Raw genomic sequence first — 24,430 nt, 5'->3', positions numbered from 1 at the left:
CTCGAGTGTGGGCCCCTGCTCCCGACGCTAAGGTCCCCCCGCACAGCAAGCAAGACCACGGGAGGAGCCAGATTCCACCGGGGGAGCTGGAGGGGCGGAGAGACACTCTGAAAGGGGGCTGTGCGGCCCTGTGGCCTTTCTAAGTGCGGAGCTACAAATACCTCAGTGGGAAAGGGTGGAAATTTTAAACTCAAGAGCCCTCTTGTGTTTGGAAAATAGTTGTTTTAGTAAAATAACAACAATACAGTCTTTCCCATTAGTTTCCAGTAAGCGGCCCAGTGTTTTTCCAGTGCAGTAAGCCCTATGAAAAGTGAGTCACGTGTGATTTCGTGCGCTGGTTAGCACCCTCGCGCCACGCTTTCCAGTGCTCTGCTCACGGGCCCCGATGGGCGCGTGTATCTGCTTTGTAGAAGTGCATCCCTGTGCAATCCAAGGCCAAAGTTCAGGGTGTGTAGCTCTAGCGGCCAGCGGCCACATCCTTGGGGACCTTTCGGAAGGCAGGCTGGGGGTTTCCTTGGCGCCCCTGGCACTGAGTCTGCGCCTTCTGCTTGGTGTTGCTGCCCCTCAGGGCACACGGCTGCCGTGCCAGCGCCTCCACCAGCTCTCGCCTCCTAACCCTCTGCGGACCAGCAGAATATTCTCCCCCTCTCATCGCCGACCAGGAGTTTGGTCTGGTTTCTTGGGAAGAAAAAGAACAGACAAGCACGTTAGAGCAAGCCTGTGCAGCCTGCGCGCATGGCATTACAACGTGGGGCTTCAGTCCAGGACCCCAGGAGCCTGTACCTGGCCTCCACCCGAAGCGGGGGCAGCTGACCCACCGGAGAGTCTTCTGAACCGGGGACAACTTTGAACTAGGAGGCTTGTGGCTCGCAAAGCACTGAGGGGCCGCTCCCGGAGAGCAGGGCTCCAGGGAGGAGGGCGAGGCCCTGAACTTCTCCCTCGAGCGGATACGCGGTCAGGCTGGTGGGTGGAAGGAAGGACAAGCTCTCCAGCAAAGAATTAGGGCTCAGGGCCTTCTGTCCCTACCCACAGACTCCAGCCTGAGCCACCCCGCCTCAGCCCGGCATTCCCACCACCACGGACCCCAAATGGCCCCCTCCAGGGCAGGGAGGGAAAGACAGTGGCCCCTGAAGGTCTGGCCCCCCGAGACTACACTCCTAGTGAGTAGAATTGGCTAATGACAGTAAGCACCGCCACTGGGTAATTGTGAAAAATAAAACAATGGAGCCAAACGTCGTATCTGACACTTGTCTATTCCACATTGGCTTAGAGCTCTTGAAAGGCCATTTCTGTAATGTAGGATAATCATTATACCAAATGTTAACAATTGGCAGTGGACCTCAGGAAAAAAGTCCCTCTTTAGGATAAAAATCACAAAACAATATACTTTTACCTCCTGGATTTCTTTATGAATTCATAGATATTCAAGAGAGAGAGAGAGAGAAAGAGCAAGAATGTGTGTGTCAAAAACCATTTCCTAGGGCCCTACGCGGCCGCCTCGCCTGTATGCTGTATACGCTGGGCCCCTCTGGGTCCCTGGGTCCCTGTAAGCGAGGCCACCTCCCAGGGCCAGGGAGGCCTGAGCAGAACAGCCAGGGCTTTCCTAGGGGTGGCACAGCGCCCTCTGCTGGAGGCCGGGAGCAGCCAACCCGTCGTTACCTGGACACAGCCAGAGCTGTCACCGCAGAGCTGGCCTTGCTGGGCTTCCCTGTCAAGGCAACGCTGACATCCAGCTCTCTGCAGAGGACAAGATTCTTCTCCCACCTGTGACCTGTGAGGAGTGTGCGAGGGGAGTTAGAAAACCCAAGCGTTTTCACACACGTGCATGTGTACGTCTACACGCAGGGCCACAAACACATACACATATATTTATATTTGTGGTCAGCAACTTGTTAAATTGAGGGGGAAAATATATTTAATCTTGGTCTGTGCTGTTGCAAAAAGGGCCGTCCCAATTTAATTTGCAGGCTGTGATAGTTACATGTGCTGACGTGCTGCGGTATCCATTGTGTACCAAATTGGATTTGTGTATTATTGCTTTCTAAATTGCATGCCTAGTTCAGCAAAATTGTTCATCAGTGTTTACTGGCTTTATGCTTAATAAGATGCCCCACAATACCTTGCTGCCAGGAATGTAATGCAGCCCATAATTGCTTAGTAAAAATAAATTACATAAAGTCGGCATTATCAACTTATCTAAATCCTCTCACGCCACAACCGATAATTAAATGCAGAGAACGTTTTTTCAAAAAATATAACTCAATGATTGTTACTTCAGTCATTTTAATGACTGTATTTGGGGACAGACAGTAATTGCTTCTTGGAGGGTGAGGTGGAGAGACGTCAGCTGGGTCTGTCTCTGCAAAGTCACTTGGTCGGAGTCAGGGCAGGAGTGGTGCAGCTGCCCCAGCTGTCCCAGGGTGGCAGGCAGCTCTGTGCATTTTGTGTTTGTGCAAAAATCCAAAAACCAAGCTTTTCCCAAGCATTTTTTTATGTACCAGATTGAGCCCAAATCTATGGAGCGATTCCCAAAATAAATTGGACTCAACTGGGTTGGTCCTTGCTGCAAATGACAAATAAATGAATTCCAGGCAGAAATCAGATTACATCTGCACACAAATGCAGTAACCTTAATATCCTCAATACCCTCAAAGAACTCCTTTCTTGCCCCTTAAGGTATTTGAAGAATGCAGTAATAGACACACCAAGAGACGTGCAAACATCTGTGTGTCAGGCCCAGTACTGGTCCCCTCCCAACAAAACAGTTATAAGCAATATTATGAGAACAACAAGCCCTCCGGTGGCTGAGGCCTGTATATCTGCACATGGATTTGCTAACTCTAAGCGGTGGCCCAGCCTGAGTTTTATGAATATGTCTGTGCCCTTGTGTCATTTCATCCAAATCCTCCCTTGCACTGTAACTGCAACCCTGGCAGTTAATTCTACTTGACAGCTGTGACCTCAGGCAGGTCAGGACAAACAGCATGGGAAGGATGTGGGCCTGGGGCTCCTGTCCACCTGACACCATCTTGTAAGTCCCCTAATGTCATCAGCTGGTGTGTTAGGGGAGAAGTCTCTTAGTAGTCCAAGAAAATGATGATGATGAACTACATTTTGTTGAGTAGATCTTGGACTACGTCTATTATCTTTCTGTCATCTGCTTCCCACGAGTTAGGATGTACAGGAAGTACCTCTATTGATGAAACTGAGGGCCTAAGAGGTTGCTGGAGACGCAGCTGGGTCTAGAGCCTTGTTTCCTGATTTTCATCTTCTCATTTCACGAGACCCCATTCCCAATGAGCACAACCTTGTCCATCCTGAGTAGAAACCCGTGAATCCATTGGCACTTCCAGAACCAACGGAATGGCTCTGAGGTGCCCTTTGTCTGTCTGTCCCACCATCCATCCACCCACCCACGCAACCAGCATTCCTGCTCAGACATCCACTTATCAACCAGGGGCTGAGCTAATACCTTTAGCTTATGGGAGCTTGGAAGCTTCAGAAGTGGGTAGCTGAGCCCAAGACTGAAGTGGTATGCTGTCAAGCAGGTGTGCCACAGAATCTCTTCATGAACAGGCAGAGGATAAGAACCTCGTACTTGCTCTCTGAGTGGGTGGAGGCAGGGGAGAGAGTTTGGTCCCTGTTCTCCAAAGAAGTGCCCTGAGTTCCCTAGAGTGCGCAATCCTCATGCGTCTCTTTTTACACTAAGATGGGCTGATTCCTTGTGGTCCCAAAGGACCCTAGAGATCTTAGCACCAGTGAACTGAATCCACAGTGGTTGTAGACTCTTGTAGGGTCACCACTCTGGTTGGCCCAGGTTGTGGACAAGGGCTTCCAGATGGTGTTATCTTGAAGAAAGGGATTCCCATGTAGATCTCAGGACCTAGTAGGGGCTGAGCAAATGCCCCTACTATGTGAATAAAGAATCCATGAATCAGTGACTAAATGAATCAAGGAGGTGCGGAGCACATTTCAGAAATGAACTAACTAAAAATGGCTACTCCCTTTAGAAGGCAACCCTCCACAACCTGGAAAATTCTCTCTAGTGGATGCGGGTCCTGAAATGCAGAGCAAACCAGAAGGACTCATGATGCCAGGAGAGTTCTCACATCATGGTAACGTGCTTTCTTGAATCGTGGGCACGAAGAAGGATGTCTCAGTTCTGGGCCAGAACCTTTGACGAAGACAGAACTGAGAAAGCTTGGCTGCACTGGAGGAGGTGATGGCGGGGCCCCAGGGAGGTGAGAAGAGGAGGTGACGGCCTTGGTGGTGAGGTTTGTGCCTGCGCTCATCCTGGAGGGAACGGGCTGGTGCCGGCGGCTGAGCTCATTCTGGCAGTGGGCGTGTCTACTCTGGCGGCAGAAATGAGAACGATAGTAGTAATGCGCTTCTGGGTCACTTTGGGCAAGTTGCTGGACTGCTCCTTGCCTCAGTCTCCTTATTTCTCACACAGGTGTCATCGTAGTATCTTCCTCGTGGGGTTGCCGTGAGAAATAAGAGAATGCCCGGGAAGCGTGCACAGTGGACACTGCTCACGGTCACCTCTCTCCCTCACAGCTCTGCGATGGTGGCCATGGTGGTGCTGGTGCCAGAGGCCATGATGGCAGAAGGCAGAATGGATTTTCTTGTTTCAGGCCCAGCTGCCACAACCAAAGAGGGCTCTGCTGCAGGACGGTGGTTCTCTTACTTCGGCGACACCACCACTCACCTGGGGACTTGTTAGACATGGGAACTCTAACCACCTCCAACCTTTTCCCTGAGGTTGGGTTAAGAACAGGTCCCGGATCTCAATGTTCCATGAGCCTCCTGGGCGATGCTGACGCAGATGACCCTCAGACCCACTTTGAGGAACTTGCCACGGAGAGTAGCGGGGCTGAGTCAGGATCAGCAGGGCAGACGGGGGCCTATGGAACCACTTCCTCTCCCCGGGACACGGCAAAGCCGTCCCTGCTCCTGTCTGCAGCCTGGCAGTCCAGGCCAACAGCCAGCTGGATCCAAGTCCTGGGCTGGGGAGTTTGGCATTTAAGAGTCACCCAGGAAGACGGAGAGCATCAAACCAAGCCCTGCTGGGTGTGTCCCCCTCCTGGGGCTCCGGAGCCCCACAACCACCGTCACCAGTGTTCACACGCCCGAGAAGCATCCCAGAGCTCGCTGATCCCTGCACATGAGTCTGGCACTCAGGGAGGCTTTGAAACACCGCTTCACACTCCACCAGCAGCTCTCAGGAAACGTGCTCCTCACCTGCAAACTTGGCAACATCCCAAGAGACGTGGTGGCTTCCCTGGGCTCTGCAGGCCTGGATGGAGCTGCCGCCCTCGGGCCAAGGAGAGGAGAGGGGAGGGAGGGCTGAGCAAGCCAAGGGCGCCCCACAGGCATCACTAGCACAGCAGTTACCTCTGGGGCTTGGAGGTGGAGCCCAGGGCCCCTCTGGCGCTGCCTGCTCGGGAACAGACATCTTCAGCTCCTCGGTCTTCCAGATCTGTCCAGAACAGAGAACACGCCATGGGCTGGGGCAGTGAACCTGTCTGCAGGCTCGGGGCCCATCCACTCCTCCACACCTGGGGGACCCTGAGGAAAGCGGGGCATGGCCCCCTTTCACTTTTGATGTTGCCATATTCTCGGGAAAAAAGCCTGCTTAGGCTTCAGTTTCCCTGTGCGGAGGTTTGGCCGAGCACAGCTGTAGCCTGGGCGAGTTCCCTCCCCACCTCTGGGTCATTGGGGAATCTCCCCCAACCCTTACCTACAGGGGCGAGACTCAGCAGCCAGCTTATTATCATTTTACTCAGCTAGTGCCGTCCTGTCTGTCTGCCACCATCCCTGGAAGCCTCCCTCACCACTCAGCAGCAGGGCCTCCCGTCCTCTGTGTCTGGTTCTTGGCCCCAGGCCTGAAGTGGGCGCCCTCAGGCTGAGCAGAGACGGCGTCTCACTTGCCGAGCCTGGACTTTCTGTCCCCACAGGACAACGAGCAGCCTCCACTTACATGCTGCTGTGAGCGCCGTGCCGGGTCTAGCCCAGTGCCAAGCCGTCCCGGGAGTCACTGCGCTGCGTGGACAAGGGCTGAGCCCCTGGAAGACTCACGCTCCTGCGCTGGGGGCCCCACGAAGGAAAGGCAGCTGCTGCCCAGCCGCCCAGGCTCCTCTCACTGACCCACAGTGCCGACCACGACCCACCCAGCCCGGACTTCCGTTGCCTCCTCATGTTTTGGCCAACCCAGGACACCCTGCTCTCTGCAGCGACCCTGGCCCTCCCAGCCGACGGATGGGGCCCTGCTAGGAGATTTCTCGGGGGGTTCCCCTCAGTCAACTCTCCTGTGCACGCACGCTGGTGCGCCGGCCTGCATGGCCTTCTCCATATGCCCCGACCTCTCCTCATCCTCAGGACTCCGCTGAAATGCCACCTCTCTCTGCTGGAAATAAATCCATGCTCCCCTTGGACCCCCACCACGCTACTCATTCTGCTTCCTGACGCATCACCTCCATGATTATTCTGAGACTTTGGGCGTGGAGGCTCCGGCAGGACAGGGCTGCGTTTTAGCCGTCCTGGCACACAGTGAGCTTTCACAAATGCGTGGAGAATTCAAAGGGCATTTTCTTGAATACCTAGTGGCATTCAATTGACATTTCGTTTCACAAACTGTGGATTTTAAGTGCCAGTTTCTTGAGCAGGGCTCTTAATTATTCCTTATCTTATTCATTCCTTCCTCCTTCCTGTCAGTCTTGGAAAAATTACCTGTATTTTGTTCTCCGTGCTACACCTCCCACCTCAGTGTTTCTCCTTCGTTGTCTTCTTGGTTTCTTGATGATCTCTCTGTCCATGGCCCTCCTCAGAGGATCCATGGCACTCTTTGATTATCCCAGTCATAGCATGAACCACATTCATGTATTTTCTGTTTGTTTTCTCTTCTAGAATGTGAGCATCTTGAGGACAAGGGCCTGTTTATTATTAATCTCTGTGTCCCCTACGGCTTGTAGGAACTTGGTACAGAGCCAGAGTTCAATGAATGTTAGGTGGATAGATGGATGGATAGTTGCAGGGACATGTGAGTGGGTAGATGGGTAGGTGGAAGGATGGATGGAAGAATGAAAGGATGGATGAATGAATGGAATAGTGAATGGATGGATGAGTAGGTAGAGAGATAAACAGTTGGATGGGTGGATGGATTAGTGGATGGATGGATGGATGAAAGGATGGCCCAAATGTCTCTTTTCAGTAATGGCCTATGTTCTTATGCATTGGACCATTCAGCTTTTATACCTTGTGACAGTAAGTATGTATTTCATTGTATGAGTATATGTATGTATAAAATTTTATATAATTTTATCTATTATATAATTTTATGTATTTACTTTTTGCCTGGAAAGAGCCTTGCCTTTGCCCTCACTTGCTGTGTGGGGACGTGGTCTGGGATGGTCTTAAATGCAGCCTGCAGATTTGACCCTTAGAGGAAGTGGGTAGAATGGAGATGAACACATTTCTTGTACCATGCCCTCATCCTGCCCAAGACACACCTACCCGGACCACGCCATCCTGACTCCCTGTGATGATGGCATGGCTCGTGTCCCATGCCGGCCCCTCCATCACGCAGCAGCAGGTTATGACTCCTCCTGGGCCCCAGGCCGTGGTAATGCTGGCCAAGGGTTGTCCGTTGACACTCCACAGCGACAAGTGGGCTCCCGCACAGGAGACGATGGTGCCCTGCAGCAGTGAGAGCGGGCTTCACTTCAGGCAGGAGTCGCTGCCTCCCCACCTGCCCAGCCACTCGGTCTGTACACATAAGCACCCTCAACCTGTCATCTTCTGAGGACTAACCAAGGTACTCCCAGACCTCCTAAGACACCCACTTCTTCCCAGCAGACTCATAGGTCTGCTGTGTTTTCATACAAGTGTACATTTCTGGTTCTCTTCATACTGCAGTCAAGTGTTTGGATACTGCTTTCCCCAGCTCAGACCGGCTGGCTCACCCTTTGGGCTCCTCCCACAGCCCTCTCCCTGGCAGCGTACTGACTGGCATAGAAGACCCAGCCTGGACACCACCCCTGGCCTGGACACAGGGTCCACACCTGGCTGGCCAGCCCTGTCCCCATGAAGCAGCTTTGGATGACACCTGGTGGAGGGCAGGGTACAGAGGTTTGAATGGCTGCATGTGGCTCATAAAATGGGGCAAACTTCCCCCCACCCGCCCCAGGGGGAATTTCTGAGGAGAAATCTGCCCATTGCATCTTCCGAAATGTTTATGTCCACAGTGTTTTCTTCTCAAGTCCTTGTCTATTTTGTGCCCAACAGAGTAGCGGTCACTGTCACCAAGGACCCACCAAGGACCCCAAGAGCCATCTGGGGCCATGCCTTTGAACCCTGCCCTGACCACAGCAGGGATGTAGGGAGCTCCACGCCCCTCTGCAGCCCTCTGGGCTGGGCTCCATCATGTCCTTTCCTGAATCGTTTGGTGGAGTCTGCCTGAGGCCGGGGACCATGTCTGATACACCTCTGCCAAGCACCCAGCGCGGGGCCCAGCAGGCACTCGGTGAACCCAACCAGCTCCAGGACAAGCTGAGTTAAACAAGTTGTGGTCCTGGTATCAGTCTTCTCTGAGGTCTGGGGACATAATTCCTTATGAATTTATTTTCTCCCAGATCAGGGCGTGGTGGTTTCCCCAGTATATGCACCCATTCATCCGTTCACCCACCATCCGTCCATCCATCCATCATCCATCCACCGTCATCCATGTACCCATCTAACGTTCATCCTGGATTCAAGCCTATCTGGATCACCACTTTCAGTCAAATTAGCACCAGGAGGCTCCTTCATCATCTCTTCCTCCTCCTGTGGTACCCCTGCTCAGTCTGTCCAGGCTCCAGGCCCCTAGGTTTTTCTATTAGCAGATGCAGAGTCTCTGGATCCTCAGAAAACCCTATACCCTATGATGTGGATTCCAGTGTGGAAGAAGCTCCACACTGAGATAGACAAATATATATCACTGATAGATGTATACACTGATATATATCACTGATATATGTATACACTGATATATATATACATATATATATATGTATGTATTAGTCTATCTCTCTCACACACACATACACACACACACACACACACACACACACACACACACACACACACACACACACACACACACACACACGTTCCTGACAGGCTTATCTTTGGTAGCCAGCACGGAGGGACAAGCAGAGGCACTTCCTGCCTTGGAGACCAGAGGCACCTGCTGAGTCAACACAGACTTGCAGTCAGCTAGCTGAATTAGTCAGGCAACCCAGAAGATCTCTCACCAAAGCCAACTTCCTGCCCCAACTACCTGACGCCTGTGTTAGAACAGACACCGCCCACTACCCCAGCCCCTGAGGGAAAAAAATAAAGAAGCAAAAAAATAAAATCAAGACCCAAACTGAGACTTGTTGATGGCTCTACTCTGCCTGTGTAGAGAATGCTCCACACATCTGGGGTCTCTCAATACTCTGGGGTGGTCTTTGCCCCTAGGTTTCCTCTCGGGGCACTGGCCACCATGCCACCGTGCAGAATCATGGACATGTTGAGGACACAGACATTTGAGAAAGAGGGGCCTCACCGACACATCGCTGATGGCAACGGCAGATATGCTCTCCCTGTGGGTGGGCAGGCAGGCTACACGGCTGAGGTGGTCCAGGTCCCACAGGATACATGAGCAGTCTTGGGAGCCACTCACCAGGAGGCTGAAGGTTACCGATGCTGCCAGGCATGTGACAGCCTGTGTGTGTCCATACAAGGCCTAGCGACAGGGGACGGAACCACAGGTTATGCGAGGGACCCTTAACCCAGCTACTTGGGGAGATGTTCCACTCTCCCTTTTACTGTTGGGCCCCAGATGAGGAAACAGAGACTCAGAGTGACTCAGTGATTCCAAAGACTGTGGGGTGTGTGTGTGTGTGTGTGTGTGTGTGTGTGTGTGTGTTCATGGGTCAATGGCTGGCTTCTCAGTACCATCCCTTTCCAGGGTTGACACTCAGCTGGGGAGAGTCAGCAGTCCTTTTATCATAACCCAAACAGAGACACCAGTAGCATCCTCGTGCTCTGTGCTCTCCTACACTACCTTGCATCCAGAAGCAACACACACCGCTATTAATATGCAAAGGGCACTGACTTGTAATGTGTGGGGTCCCAGCCAGCAGCACAAGCATCATCTGGGAACTTGTCAGAAATGTGAATTCTTGGCCCCACCCAGATCTACTGAATCAGAAACTCTGGGAGTGGGGCCCCGAAACCTGGGTTTTCACAAGCTGTCCAGGGATTTTTCAGGCATGCTCAAGTTTGAGCATCACACTAAGGGAACCTCAGAAACACACATGCCCCTGGAAACTAAACTGGGAAGAAGGCAGGGAGGTCAGGTCATAGTTTAAAAGGTGTGACTTTTCAAGTCCAAAGGATCCGGGTTCATATCCAGTCTCGCCTCCTAGCAGCCGGTGACTCAGGGCCTCAGTCTTGGCCCTCAGGTTGGCCTGTGCAGGGTCTGGCTTGGCTTATGGATGGTTACGTATCCAGACCTGGCCAGAGGCCTTGCTCCCTGGGGACACGTTCCTGAGGCACTGGGGAGGCCTGCCACGCACACTGGTACCCCCAGGCCCACTGCTGCTGGCAGCGGCACAGTTTCCATCACAGCTGTCCCAGAGGCTGCCAGCTAAGCCTGGTCTGAGAGCTGTCGTGCACACACGTGCCTGCTGTCCTCTGGAATCAGCCTGAGAAGTGCGGAGGTGGTGTTCTAAAACGTGACTACCCTGCCTCACCTAGTGGTGAATCTCCACCCCCAGGACCGTCCACCACTCACTCATTTGGGTCAATGAGGCTGAGCGTCATTTTTCAAAGCTGTCACTTTGCCTGGTCATAGCAATTAAAAGTTCTGCCACAGATTCCCATTTGTGCTCCATGGGTCCTAACACGGCATCAACCAGATGGTGCTGGCAAGGTTCTGGATGTGACCCATGGAAGAAGGCTGGGTTCATACTAGGGAAGTGGAAACTGTCTAAATGAATAGAGGAAAGCAGAGGGTTTGACAGGAGCTTCCTGGTGGTCCTCCCAGAACGAACTATGTCTGATGGCTAAGTTCTGACTGCAGGGGATAGGACCACTCCAGAGAGTGCACGCCAGGGGACCCAGGTGTATGTGCTGCGGATTCAGAGACAGAGGCTGTGAGCCCAGAGCCTGTGTGAGCTGTCCATTACTGGAGCCGGGGCTGCCGGCTTTCTTCAGGGGAGGCGCTGGAGAGTGAGGGACCACTGCACGCACAGGCACCGTCCACCTACGTGAGGCTGTTGCCTCCCACCAGCCAGGAAACTAGAGCACCTGGAGGCAGCCAGCACCACTCCCCATCTGGAAAGGCCTGGGGAAAAATGATGGAGGACAGCAATTTTAAATGTTCTCCATTGTCTCTTCTGTTTTCTCAGAATAATACCTTTCTCCATGGCCAATTAAAATAACTCCACTATATCACCTTATACCTAACTCAAGTAGCAAAAAATAAATAAAATAAAGTAAAATAAAACCCTCTGAAAATAATTCCCCACGCTGGATATGTTGTGGTGAGGTGGGTATCCCTAATTAATCGTGGTGGCACTGTAGAGCTACGGAACCATTATAGAAAGCGTTATGTCACCGCGCTGAAATTCCACTTCTTGAAATCTACTATAAGGAAACCATTAATCAGAAGCAAACAGCAATCTATATAAGATGTTTTCTGAAGCACTATTTAAAACAGTTAAAATTGGAAGCTATGTAACTGTCTAGTTTTAGAAGAAATGGTTTATTAAACTGTGGTGCCTTGACATAAAACAACTGAAATATAATTTTATGGAGATGGAATAATATGGAACAATTGAAATGTAAATTACAGAGACTGTAGAAAAGAGGAAACGATTTGATACACTGGGTGAAAATAGAATCAACGTATCTACACAGTGATCAGAATGGTATAAATATGTATATCTGGGGGTAGCAGTATGCAACAATGAGAACTTTTATACAGATTATAGAAAACTGTTTAACTTTGAAATTTGTCTTTAATGTTGTAATATTTTTAGAAAAGAAACACTTAAACTGTTAATGAAGCTATTTAATGATGACTTCTCTGCCTACAAGTCTACAAGTCAGGGACAGACCTCCCTGTCTGAGCAGCTTCCCATCTGGGGGATCCCCAAGGCCAGGTCAGCCTCTGTAGGTAAATGATAAAGTGTTTTATTTTGCTTAGGAAACAACAGCTTGTGGGATACCCTTTTTCTCCTGATTTATAACTAGGAGAGGATGATAAATTACGTTTTATGCTGTCAGTACCGGGGTTTTTACGCTGCATCTTCGCCACTAAACAGGGCCTTGGAGCGGCGATGGGGGGTGGGTCACTGCCCCGGCTCCCCAAGGTGGCTTTGGGGTTGGGCTGGATCTCCTGCTGTCCCCAGAGTGATGCCTGGGGGAGGGGGATGCTCCACACCCGTAATGGTAGTGCACAGTCTCTTCACATAGGTCAGGAAGGTGAAGATGTGAAAAGACAGGGGGCTCCAAGGCTGGCGTGGGAGGACTTCCCGTGAGAGTCTGGGTGAAGGCAGCCTGCACTTGACCTACACAGCTGCCTCTCAGCAGATGCCACCGCCTCTGCAGGATTAACCAGCTCCCTCAGCACTGACACATTCATTCCTTCACCTCACGTTTACTGAGTGCCTGTCGCTGTGCACCACGCGAGTGCTGGGGGTGGAGCCGGGGTACAAGGGCAGGCTCTGGGGAGACTTGAGTGACTAGAAAAGCATCCAGAGAAACCCAGAATCAGTTCCAGTGAAACATGTGGAGTTTAGGAAATCTGGTCAGTGGTGAGCCTTGTATGGTTAACGTTTTTTTGTTACTTTGGGGCTATACGGTTCACTAAAACACAGATGTAAACGTGAATTGCATTTTGGAGGTGGAAATGTCCCCTAGCGATATTCTCCAGCAAGTTCAAGCATACACAGGGGAAAGCACTAGACTTAGAGTTAGACAAACCTAGATTAAAAGGCAACCCTGACCTTTCTGAGCCTCAGTTTCCTTATCTAAAAGTGGGACTAACAATACCTGCTTTCCAAGATTATGGTTAACGTGCAGAGTTAAGCAGGCAGTCGGTTCCACTCTCCGTTTATTATTCCGAGCAGCCGTGGTTTGCGAGGTAAGACCAGATGAGTTGTCTGCCTCCAGGTCTCTTCCCTCTGCTTCCGCCACAACCCCCCCTGTTCTGAGATAGTCTTTCATTTTCTGGCTCTATGATCTTGGACATGTCACTTAACTTCCTTGCACGTGGTTTTCCACCAGTGAAGTAGGGGTGATAATGATTCCTATGTTATCCCACAGGCTATGGGGACACAGGGTTGTTGAGGAGGTAAAATGAGGCCATTCACATAAAGGTGCCCGTGACAAATGTTCAAACATGACCCTTAGTGCAAAAAAAAAAAAAAAACAACCCCAGTTTCACTGGCCCTCACGTGTAAGCAGCATCTCACCGAGGTGTGGGTCTCCATGGAGGCACTGGCCCTGTGAGCTTGTTAAATCCATCCAAGGGCATGAAACCGCGCCCCTGAGTGACACAGAGCCCTGTGCTGCCCTCAGCGTCTCACTGTGCTCTCTGCTCCCAAGGGAGACAGGGCTCTCAGTGCTCGGGAGCTGGAGCACGCTAGGGTACCGTACCTGCCTGAGGCACCCTACCTGCCCAAGGTACTACACCTGCCCTGAGCCACCACACCTGCCCAAGGCGCCCCACCTGCAGAGGCACTGTACCTGCTTGAGGTGCAGGCCTGTGGTGCGACCTTTGGCCATGCTGAGTTCCCACACACACACCACGGCGCTGGTCCCAGAGGTGACGATGGTCGTGGGGGACGGGCACACGGCACACAGACAGCGGCCCCAGGCGGCCAAGTTCTCGAACGTCATCAGGATCTGCGGGAGATTAGACGAGTGGGATGAGCACTGGTGCCAGAGCCGGCACAGGGCAGGGAGCTGGGACAGAGCGACGGAGGGGTGCAGGCAGGGCTGGATGGTGCCGCTAGCCTGCCTGCCTGCGTGCTCAGGGAGCCGAGGGACGTGACAAGCCCTGGTGACGAAATGCAGGCCGTCCAGGTCTGTCCCCAAAGAGCTCACACCACACAAGGAGCAGGTGGGGAGAGACAAGGGAGCAGGAGGCTATGGGGACACAGCAAAAACGCCCCGTGAGCCTGGGAAAGTCGGAGTCAGCTTTCAGGAAGGGGTGACATCTCGGACCAGTTTCACAGGCTGCCTCGTGAAGGAGGTGGGGGAAGGCTAGGGAGGGGCGAGGAAGCTTGGTGGGTAGGGAATTCATGTCACGTGATAGGGTGGGAGAGGAGCGAGGGTAGCAAAGGAGGCCAGAGGTAGCCAGGGCCACATCAAGAAGGTAGACATAAGTGGATGGCCTAAAGCAGGGGTAGAGGACGAGCAACTGGGTGGCTCGCTTCTGGCGGCAGCCGAATACTCAGCATGTCCCTTCTGAGTTTAAGCTGTGACCCTGGCCGGAGGAGCCCCCAGGACTTTCTGCCCACACTGGGTGACAGTCCCAAGCTGGGGGCACAGCCACGTGGAGGAAGGGGTGTGGGTGACCGTGGCTGCTTGGGGCTCGCCCGTCTCCTTACCACCTCTGCCCCAACCGGAAGGAGGCTGCGGCCCTGGGGCTGCCCTGCGCCCCGGCACCACTCACCTTGTCAGAGCCGTAGCTGCCCAGGCAGCAGCTGAAGTCGTCAAAGCCCCAGCTGAAGGTCCTGCTCCAGTGAGGAGGCAGCAGCATCTTGTTCGTCTCCACGGCCAGGATGGTCTTCTCCGTAGGAACAATGTGGCCGATGGCTCCTTTGGGGGATTCCGAGCCTAGAGAGAAAAGGTACATATCTGCCCCCCAGTCAGTACGGCGGAGCCAACTTGTCAAAGGGCAACACCCGCTTTAGCTGGGCCCAGAGAGGAGCCATGCGCAGCCAACCCCGACTTGGCAAAGTGCCTGCCCAGGCGCGAGCTGCTCCTCATCAAGGTACCTCCCTCCTGGGCCTCCCTCCGGGGGCCACGTTACACGCTGGCCCCGGGTCCCTCCCCAGACTTAGCACATACAAGATGCATGTGGCCATGCAGGTCTTGAATGTCTCTTTCTGGCTGATGCCAAGGGAGGAGGAGCCCAGGCTTCTGGGGAAGACAGCACACAGCCAGAGGAGCCTGGGGGCTCTGCCCTTCCTGCCCCTTCCACGCACCAACTCTAGCAGGTCTGGAGGTGGAGGTCCAGTCATGCAATCGGTTAGTGCGCAGTATTTGTATGGAGATGCCAAGGACACTGTTCTTGGATTTCAAAAGAAAACCCCCCCCAAAACCTGACCTTATACTCCTTGGGACCAGAAAATTATTCCAGGTGGTGAGACATCCCCAAAGCAGTGCAGGCCCCAGGGTGGCACAGACATCAGACTTCACACACACTCAGCTCCTCTAGGAAGCAGGGCCGGGACTCATAGCCGGGCCATCTGCCCCAGGGCACATGCTCCTGGCTAGTGGCTGCCGGTCCACCTGGAGGCTCAGGAGCAACAGTGAATGCGGGTGCCGAGAGTGGGGGCTGGAACCCTCCCTTGGGAAACCTGGGACCTCCCACTTGGCTCTGGAGGTGAGGAGGGGTGTGTGTGTGTGCACGCACGTGCGTGTGTCTGTTTGCATGTGTGTGTTCATATATGTGTCTGTACGTGAAAGAGAGGGGGGTGCATGTCTCAGAGAGACAGACAGACAGACAGACTGGTGGGTCTTCAGAAGTCAGGGTGTAACAGAGGCGGTCCCAGACACTTCCAGAGCAGAGGTCTCCCCAGATTCCTGTTACGCCTGGAAACACAGCCATGCAGAATCAGCCCCCAAGCCCCTGCCTGGGCCTGTGCCTCTGAACCTCCAGAGGAACACCGGTCACTGAAGGGACAGCTGTGGGACAGGGCACCAAACGAAGCAGGGCCAGGTATTCACCTTTGACTGTGACCTGGGAGGGTCTCAGCGACGGCAGGCTGTAGAGAAAGGGCTGTGGGTGACCGGGCACGCTCACAGGTGTGGAGGCGTCCTTTCCAGGGGAAGCCTTCCCTGCAGTGGTCCTGGCCGGGTGGGGTTTAGTAAAGAGCTGCAGAGGCAAGGAGACAGACACGCACCGCACGGGTCATTAGGACAGATGGACAGAAGGGGAGTCGTCCTCGGGCAAGTCGCAGCTGCTCCTCTGCCCTGGGAGCTGCCTGGGCTGAGGTGAGCTGCAACAGAACCATCTGGTTCGACCTTCGGATGTTGCCGGTGAGGGGCCTGGGGCTCTACTTTCTCAAGGTCAGGGCGCAGGGCTGGCAGAGAGCCCTCCTGGTTGCCAAATCTGTCTTCTTCTCCAAGCTGGAGCCCCTGATCCCCGGGAGAGCTGCCTCTCATGTCATAGGGTCAGAATGATCCCCTTTCTTCCGCAGATCACGTCTCTCTTCATTTGCTTGAGCTTTTTCTCATATTCTCCCCTTTGCCTTACACACTCTCTGCAGGCCCACCCATCTGGGCATCAACACAGAATCCTTTAATAGCATCCTCTCAACTATTCCAAAGAGCACAGGCAAACCCCATTAGCAGCCTTTCTTATTTTCATTTTTCTTAGATCTCTGCTGTCAAATTGTCCCTAATGCCAAACTCGACAAAGCATGAAGTGCTGCTGGGCCAGAGAGTGCAGCTGAGGCCAGCTCCAGCTCTCCACCCTCCCCTCCCAGACTGGGCTTGTGCCGGGCTGCTTTCTCCAGCCATCCAGCACATTCCTCTGCTCCCAGATGGAAACATCCATGGGGCACCATGATATGGGGGGAGCTGGCCCCGGCTGGGTGCACAGGCAGAGGTGGGGCTCAGCAGGCAGCCCGGGGGTCTCGGAGCAGCCTTGGTTCAGTTGTAACCCTCGATCAGATGCTAGACTGTCTAGAAAAGCTGAGTGGGTGATCAATACAAACAGAAATCAGAACGATGATTTTTAAATGAGCATTAAAGAATGTTCTCCTTTCACAGCAGAATCACGAAAGCACCACAGGCTGGGTCCCTGTAATAGTTTTCGCAGGCACAGCCCCTTGATAGAACAGTGCGTGGTCCTGAAGCATTTTAATCTTGTCTTCAGGCCGGGACCATTTGCGGAATTCTAATTCTAATTCTGATGATTTTTTAGAAATATTTTTGACAAGCTCATATAATATCTCATTAAGCAAAACCAGAATTTAAATTGTGTGATTTCCATGATTCCACTGATGTGAAAATATTTTTGCTTGTGGACTGCTACTTTGAATTGTTTTATCTGTATTATAATATTTTTAAAATTAAAAAAATGAAACCATTTGGCTACCCAATCTTCATTCCTGCAATTCTCTCCTTTCTACAAAGCCTTCCTTGGCCAAACCCGCATTTGGATGTGCGGTCTGTTCTCCAAGTCACCCTCAGGCCCTTCCACGTTTCCCTTACCTAGGAGCTGAGCAAACCTGGGCATGTCACAATAAGGCCAGACAGAAGAGATGTTATTAGATGAGCCCGTCCAAGCCTCATGGTTCCATGTGGGGAAAGCTGATGCCCAGGATGGTCCTGGAGTTGACTGGGTCTACGCACTCATTTCCTAGTGTGGTTCCTGACTGCCCAGGCTGGGACCCCACAGTCCGTGGGGCTGTGCTTCTGAACCCAGACGGCTGTGCTCAGGGATAAAACATCACTACACCAAATGGGAGTGTGAAGTTGAAGAGGGCTGAGATCAGTTAAATAAGCATCAGGATGTCATTGTAAAGGCACAGCCTCACATCACTACGGGACCATCCTGATGCGGATGGAGGTGATGGAGCCAAAGGCCCATGTAAGACCCCTACCATTTCACCAGGGGCCCTGGGGCAGAATTTGGATGCTCTCACAATGGGGCCAATATGGCATAGGCTTTGGAGCCAGACAGATGGGGTGAGATCTCGCCGCTGTCACCTGCTAATGGTACAACTGTAGGCAAGTTATTTATTTAGCCTCTCTGAGCCTCAGTTTCCTGATCTGTACAATCCCCATACCCAGAGCTTATGAGAGGATTCAGTGAGGTATCACAAGAATAACTAATATTTGTTGAAGGCTTATCGTGTTTCAGGCACTTTCAAGCACTTGGTATCTTAACTTGTTGGATCTTCACAACAACCCTACAGGGTAGATACACATATAAAGAATTATATCCTGTGTGTTTATCATAGAGTCTTATCACATGGGTCACAGATGGATGTTGCCTTCATCATTATCATTAACGATATCATCACCTCCATCGACATCAGATGGTAATGGAGGGTTGAGCCGTGACATCAAAGGTGCAGGGAGATGACTGAGGACCATTTTGCCTCTCCGGTCCTTGCTTACTCCTCACTCTCCCTCCCATCCAAGCTCATCCTGCACACACTCTTTTAAGAAAGCAAGACGAAGGCCACGGCACGCTGTACCTGTTTGGGCACTTGTCCAAAGTTGCTGATGAACCCCAGGATGGTGCTTCTGATCAGGGGGTCACTGACGCTGCTGAGGTCCATTTTGTCACCATAGAAGTAGGGGTGGAAGATATTAACAGCCTCCACTGCGGCTGACCCTTGCTGCTTGTACCCAAAGATGAGGTCTATCCAGTGGTGCAGGTTGGCACTGACAAAGTCACTTTCCAAAGCCTGGAACCAAAACCCAAAGAGCATGAAAAACACAGGTGTCTCATGGACTCATGGGCCCTCTGCCCAGATCAGGATGGGTCATGTGGTTCAGGACGCCAGATCAGCACAGGAAAGATGAGGGATGCCTCCCTGGGTTGGATGAGCACTAAGCAGCAGACATGCAGTCCATCTGAGGACCACCTAATTCCTGCCTCCAGCTAGTGTGGCACAACAGGTCTGACTAGCCTGTCCAGTCCATAAAATAACCTTGAGCAAGAAGAAATGTGGGGGCTTCCCTGGTGGCGCAGTGGTTGAGAGTCCGCCTGCCGATGCAGGGGACACGGGTTCGTGCCCCAGTCCGGGAAGATCCCACATGCCGCGGAGCGGCTGGGCCCGTGAGCCATGGCCGCTGAGCCTGCGCGTCCGGAGCCTGTGCTCCGCAACGGGAGAGGCCACAGCAGTGAGAGGCCCGCGTGCCGCAAAAAAAAAGAAGGAATGTGGGCCTGTGTTTTGATGTCCCAGTTCACCTGAGAGATGGCACATGTTTCTGCTGAGTAGAGCCCAGCTCCAAAGCTTGGTCCCCAGAACCCAAAGATGTTCATTTGGAATTGTCTGGGCTCCCCTTATCGATCCTCTGGGAGGATATGCACACTTACACTTGGGCTTGGGAAAATCAGGTCACCTGGGCCAGGTTAATTTTCTGAGGCACATGGCCGAAGTGGTTTTGAGAAGGCCACACGTGGGTAATGCCGCAGGAGGTGTGATGACTGCCGTTACCGAATTCCCAGAGGCAAGGATAAACCAGGGAAGAACTTTCTCCTCGCCAAGGAGAAGGACAGAGGAAAAGACACAGCTTTGTTGTTACTAGTCAGGCCTGCTGCCAATAAAATTTGCCCTAAATGTACAGTTTAATGTGTCCTAAAAAATGCATGTAGTCATGTAACCAACACCATAATCAAGATATAGAATATTTACATCAACTCAAAAAGTTCTCTTCTACTCCTTTTTGCTCATCTCCTACCCAGACTAACCCCTGACCTGCTTTCTGCTTCCACAGTTTACCTTTTCAAACAAGTCACAAAAATAGAATCCCACAGTATATGGAGCTTTGGGTTGGGGCTACTTTTGCTCAGGACAATGCTTTCGAGATTCGTCCTGTTGATTCATGTACCCATAATCTGTTCCTTTTTGTTGCTAAGTAATATTCCATTGTATGGATGTATCACCTGTTTAGCCATTTACCAGTGATAGACATTTGGGTTGTCTTTTCTTTTTGACTAGTATAAATAAAACTGATGAATATTTATGTACACATCTTTCTGTGGACAAGTTTCTGTTTCTCTTGGGTAAACACCTACGAGTGGAATTGCTGGGCAATATGGCAAAAGCATCTTCAACTTCATAAGAAATGACCAAGCTCTTTTCCAAAGTGGCTATACCATTTTTTCCCCACCAGCTATGCATGATGAATTCTGCTTGCTCCACATCCTCGCTTAACTCTTGGTTTTAGCAGTACTTTAAATTTTAGCCATTCTTGTGAATGTGTAGTAGCACCTCGTGGTTTTAGTGTATGTTTCCCTGATGACTAATGATGTTGATGTTGAACAGGCTGTCATGTGTTTATGCTAACTCAGGTATTTGATCCAGGATACGGGACCCCACATGGCCTCTGGCCTCTACCCACATCAGCCTTTCTGCATTATAAGTCCTGGCAAATCTTTTGGCCAGTGGGAGCCCCTTGGAGCCTCCAGCCCCCTGACCTATACTGGGCAACATGGCCCAGGGCTTGGCCCTGTGCGTAGAGTTGGCTAAGGGCACTGACTTGCCCTCCATCCAACAAGAATCTGAATTTGCTTCCCCCATGAGTCCCACAACAAATTGGCACAAGGGCAAAGCCTAATGGAGCTCTTAAAAGAGCCCAGAACCCAAGCCTTCTCCTGCCAATCCAGGGCACGGGACCCAGCTGCTTCTCTGGGCCCTCCAGACATAAGAGCCTCAGAAGTGCTTATCACAGCCATCCACTCGGGCAGAAAGTCTCTGAGGGCACCCTGAGGTCCTCATTCAGGATACCAGGGACTCTGCCATGACCCCACTCAACTCACTTGTCTATGCAGGCTGATGAATTTCCGTGGGTCCCCGTCAGCCCAGGGAGGGAGTTGCACGTCCCCCAGTGCTGTCCCGTCCTGCATGCAGCCTGAATGGGGTGAGAAAGAGCAAGGCTTTGGATAAATGGGAGCCCAAACTGGGCTAGGAACCAAGGAGTGTAAATACTGAGCTGTCTAGTACTACGATTCTTGCATAGACCACACTGCTTCCTGCCTCCTGTGTGGGGAGTGACCCCACCCTTTCTGCCTGGAATATTCCTACTGGGGTTCTAAGCCTTCCACCCCTTCAGGTCCATAAGACCCTACTTGCTTCCAGGTAGTGCCCGAGCATAAAATGATTATAGTGTCATCATCGTCTGCGCGTCTTCCTCCCCTCTGCTCTAGGCCTTTTCATCCAGGGGCTTTTTATACGGTGCTAAATAAGGAGGTAATAGCAGTAGCAATGAACGCTATCGTATTTTGAGCACCTACCGCTATGCTAGGGCACTATGCTAGGTGCTTGGCACGCATTGTCTTATTGACTCTTCATTCAACTCTATAATTTATGCATTTTCTCTCCACTTTAAAGTTAAGATAGGAGGTTTTCGGAGGGACCTTCCCCAGACACCAAGAAGAGGAGCCTGGCTGCAAGCCCGAGTCTCTCTCCTCCCCATTAGCCACACAACCTTGAGCAAGTTGCTTAACCTCCTGGGGAGTCACTTTCCTACCCATTACCTCCCAGGCTGGTACAAGGATTAGAAGAGAAAATACACATAACATGCTTAGAATAGTTCCACGCATATGATGGTTGCTCAGTAAACACAAGCTATAGCCTTGCTGAAACCCTCCAGAGCCCTCATGATGCAACTGGGGTGAAAACGTCCTCTCTCTCTGGCCTGCAGGACTGGCCTGGCCTGGCCCTTCTCATCATTCAGTCTCAGCTCACCTGTCACCTCCTCAGGCAGCTCCTTCCTGGGTACCACAGTAACACAGGGTCTCTAAGTCACCTCAAACCATTTTCCTACCTTCTTTCCTTATAGGACTTCTCAGCATTGAAGAGTATTTAGCTTATTTCTTTGTCTATACTTTCTATCTCCTACCCCTGTCCCCACAAAGAATATAAACACCTTCAGGGCAATCCGCCCCAGGACACCCGCTAAATCCTCAGTGTCTAAAACGTGCCTGAATGCAGTATGTGCTTAATAGCCACTTCTCTGACTTCCCTGAGGACACATGGTCCCTGTTGTGCAGGTCATTTCTGCTGCTGAGCACCTCCCTTTCGGCAGAGAGCCAGCCTCCACCTCCAAGGAGGGCTGGTGCCTCCCACCAGCGGCCCCCTCACCTCAGGTCGGCTGGGACCCCTCCTCTCAGCTTCCACCGTCCCTGATTTACTCCTTTCATGGACCTCATCACATCTTGTGGGAACTACCCTTTACATTTGTCAGGTTCTCATCCCTGATGCACGTGAAGCATCTGAGAATCTGAACACTGCCGAGGCCACCCAGTTCCACGGGCTCAGACTCGACAGGCCTGGGCCTGGGCATGTTCTGAATGCTCCACTGGTATTCAGTCTGCAGACCACTGCACAAGAGGTGGGTGCTCGAGTCAAGGGCTGGGTCTCCTCCCTTGTGCTCCCCTGGGCCCGCACCAGGTCTGGCTCAAGGTGCAGGCCCACATGTGCTGTTTGGAGGAAGAAGGAGGGCCCTGAGGAAGGGGAGCTCTGGGGCACCAGGTGTCTGCTGGCACTGGTTCACAAGTGCCCTCCTCAGTGTGGGTGAGTCCATCCCGCACCTCTGGGTGGGGAGGGCCACACCCTGCTGGGGGTTCTGACCACACACCCCCTCCACGAGCCACCCTGATGTTTACAGTGGAGGCTCCCAAGGCACATGTAGTCACCAGGGGACCTGCCCACTGGGGCTTCCTGAAATTTTTGTCCCTCCTCTAAAGCAACGGGTAAAAAAGCATGGCTCACCCTGGAGTGGGGCCTGGAGGGCAGGAAAGAGAAGGAACCACCAAGGGTGCCCAAACCACTGCCCATGGACATCCTAGCAGTCTGTGCTGGGAGGTGCAGGATCTCTGGGTCCTGTTCACAGGGCCCAGGCTAACCCATTTGTGGGACTTGGAGGAAAATGGGGCAGAGAGGGGCTGGGGCTCGCCTGAGGTACACAGCAGGGAAGGGCCAGGCCTGGCTATCAGCAAGGGCTCCTGCCCCCTGCTCGCTGCCTCACTGCAGACTGAGGCCTGGGGACTCTCGGCAGGAGGTCGTGGGTAGGACCGTGGCTTGGTGGTCCTGCAGCCCTGGGGCTGTGTCCTTCCTCAGCTCCCACCTCCTTGTCAGGTGTCGCCACCCAGTGGAGGCCTCACGGCAATCTGCCCACCATATCGGTCTGGCGAGGGCCTGTGTGTTTAGCTGCTCGGCAAAGACACTGATCTCATGACCCATGAGCTGCCCGGCCCCTGCAGCCTCTCCCCGGCTCTACTCACCAAACTCCACGGCGTTGCAGTTGGTCAGAAACTCGGGCAGGTAGAAGAACTCCGGGGTCAGCTCCCTGACGTCACTCATGTTCTCTCTGGAGGCTGACTCCCATGCTTTCTTCATGCTGTGGAACATTCTATCCGCCACATCAAAGCTTCCACCCTAAGCAGAAAAGGGGCGACATGATCAGCCGCATGTGGTGAGAACTCGGGGTGCACAGGCGTCACTAGTGTGGGCCCCCCTTCGTCCACTCTGTCCCCGAGGCACGGGTTTCGCCGTTAGAACCTTTCGATCACCCACACACACACGTGCGTGAGTCAGTCCATGCATGCGTGTGATGGTTTCTTCAGGCATCTATTCCCCTCAACCACTCTCTGGAACCCTACAACAGGAGCTTCCACTGTGATAAAGGGAGCAATGTCTTCCCAGCTTGAAAACTGGAGTTCAGATCAGAGACAGGAAACCACAGTCATGCATCTGATCATCTCCCATATTTGCCGAGGGTCAGCTCTGAATCAGGCATAAAGACAGGATACAAAGGACCAGCTACAGGATGAGGAGTCGGTCAGACATCCTACGTGTGGGAAAATTTCCTGGAGAAGCCGACCCCTGGTGAATCTGCGAGCCTAGTGACAGAGAAAACGTCAATGTTCTGAGCAGAGGGAAAGACCTTGCGAGGAAAGCAGGTCAGGCCAGGGCCCTGGTGGCACGGAACATAGCAGCCTTGACAAGTGAGAACAGGTCTGAGGATGGAGAACTGGAGGCATATGGTGCTGCCTGCAGCTCCCAGCAAGGCCAGCCTCGTTTCCAAGGCCCATTTCCACAGGTGGCGCGATGCAGTCCCGAGCTTGGCAACTGGGATTGGGCCAATTTAGACTTCAGGCAAATTCTTTCTTTGGATTCTCTGCTCCTCTCATCTGAATTGTCAAATCTCTTCAGTTGACGCTACCCTTATTCATCAGGTGATCTTGAGGGTTGGGAGGAGGCAGAGAGGTGCCCGTTGGAGAACTGAAGACGCTATAGGCAGAGGGACTTCAGAAAAGAGTTTCTGAAACTGGGATATGGGTCTGTCTGCTTAGGTTTAGGGACGCCCAAGGGACACCTCTTCCCTGGAATTCAATAGTTCACTTGTCCCCATAGAAACCGGGCCTTTTTTGTACAGTCAGAACTTGCCTTCTTTCTGCCACCCTCTGCAGAATGCACAT

At 52.5% G+C, this 24,430-nt stretch overlaps 1 protein-coding gene across 6 annotated transcripts in view; it reads right to left on the bottom strand.

Moving 5' to 3' along the window:
• Window positions 1–202: 202 nt before the first annotated feature.
• Window positions 203–24,430, bottom strand: part of WDFY4 (WDFY family member 4) — a 280,103-nt gene continuing 255,875 nt past the window's right edge. For 5 of the 6 annotated variants that reach the window (XM_027098510.1, XM_027098511.1, XM_027098509.1 and 2 more), the window contains 11 exons: window positions 23,234–23,387; window positions 20,768–20,859; window positions 18,474–18,686; window positions 15,991–16,138; window positions 14,711–14,895; window positions 13,780–13,938; window positions 9,587–9,766; window positions 7,513–7,695; window positions 5,395–5,479; window positions 1,660–1,771; window positions 203–678 (listed from right to left, as the gene is read on the bottom strand). In XM_027098510.1, coding sequence (XP_026954311.1) covers window positions 612–678; window positions 1,660–1,771; window positions 5,395–5,479; window positions 7,513–7,695; window positions 9,587–9,766; window positions 13,780–13,938; window positions 14,711–14,895; window positions 15,991–16,138; window positions 18,474–18,686; window positions 20,768–20,859; window positions 23,234–23,387 — 1,578 coding nt within the window. In that variant the 3' untranslated portion in view covers window positions 203–611. The remainder of the gene's footprint in view (window positions 679–1,659; window positions 1,772–5,394; window positions 5,480–7,512; window positions 7,696–9,586; window positions 9,767–13,779; window positions 13,939–14,710; window positions 14,896–15,990; window positions 16,139–18,473; window positions 18,687–20,767; window positions 20,860–23,233; window positions 23,388–24,430) is intronic. The other variant, XM_027098514.1, reaches the window with a different exon arrangement.

This window comes from Aethalodelphis obliquidens, unplaced genomic scaffold (assembly GCF_003676395.1).
Source record: "Aethalodelphis obliquidens isolate GAN/ISIS:26980383/991018 unplaced genomic scaffold, ASM367639v1 scaffold124, whole genome shotgun sequence".
In the NCBI taxonomy this organism is placed as follows: domain Eukaryota; kingdom Metazoa; phylum Chordata; class Mammalia; order Artiodactyla; family Delphinidae; genus Aethalodelphis; species Aethalodelphis obliquidens.
The sequence above is the reverse complement of the archived record's forward strand: the minus strand, read 5'-3'. Positions and strand labels throughout refer to the sequence as shown.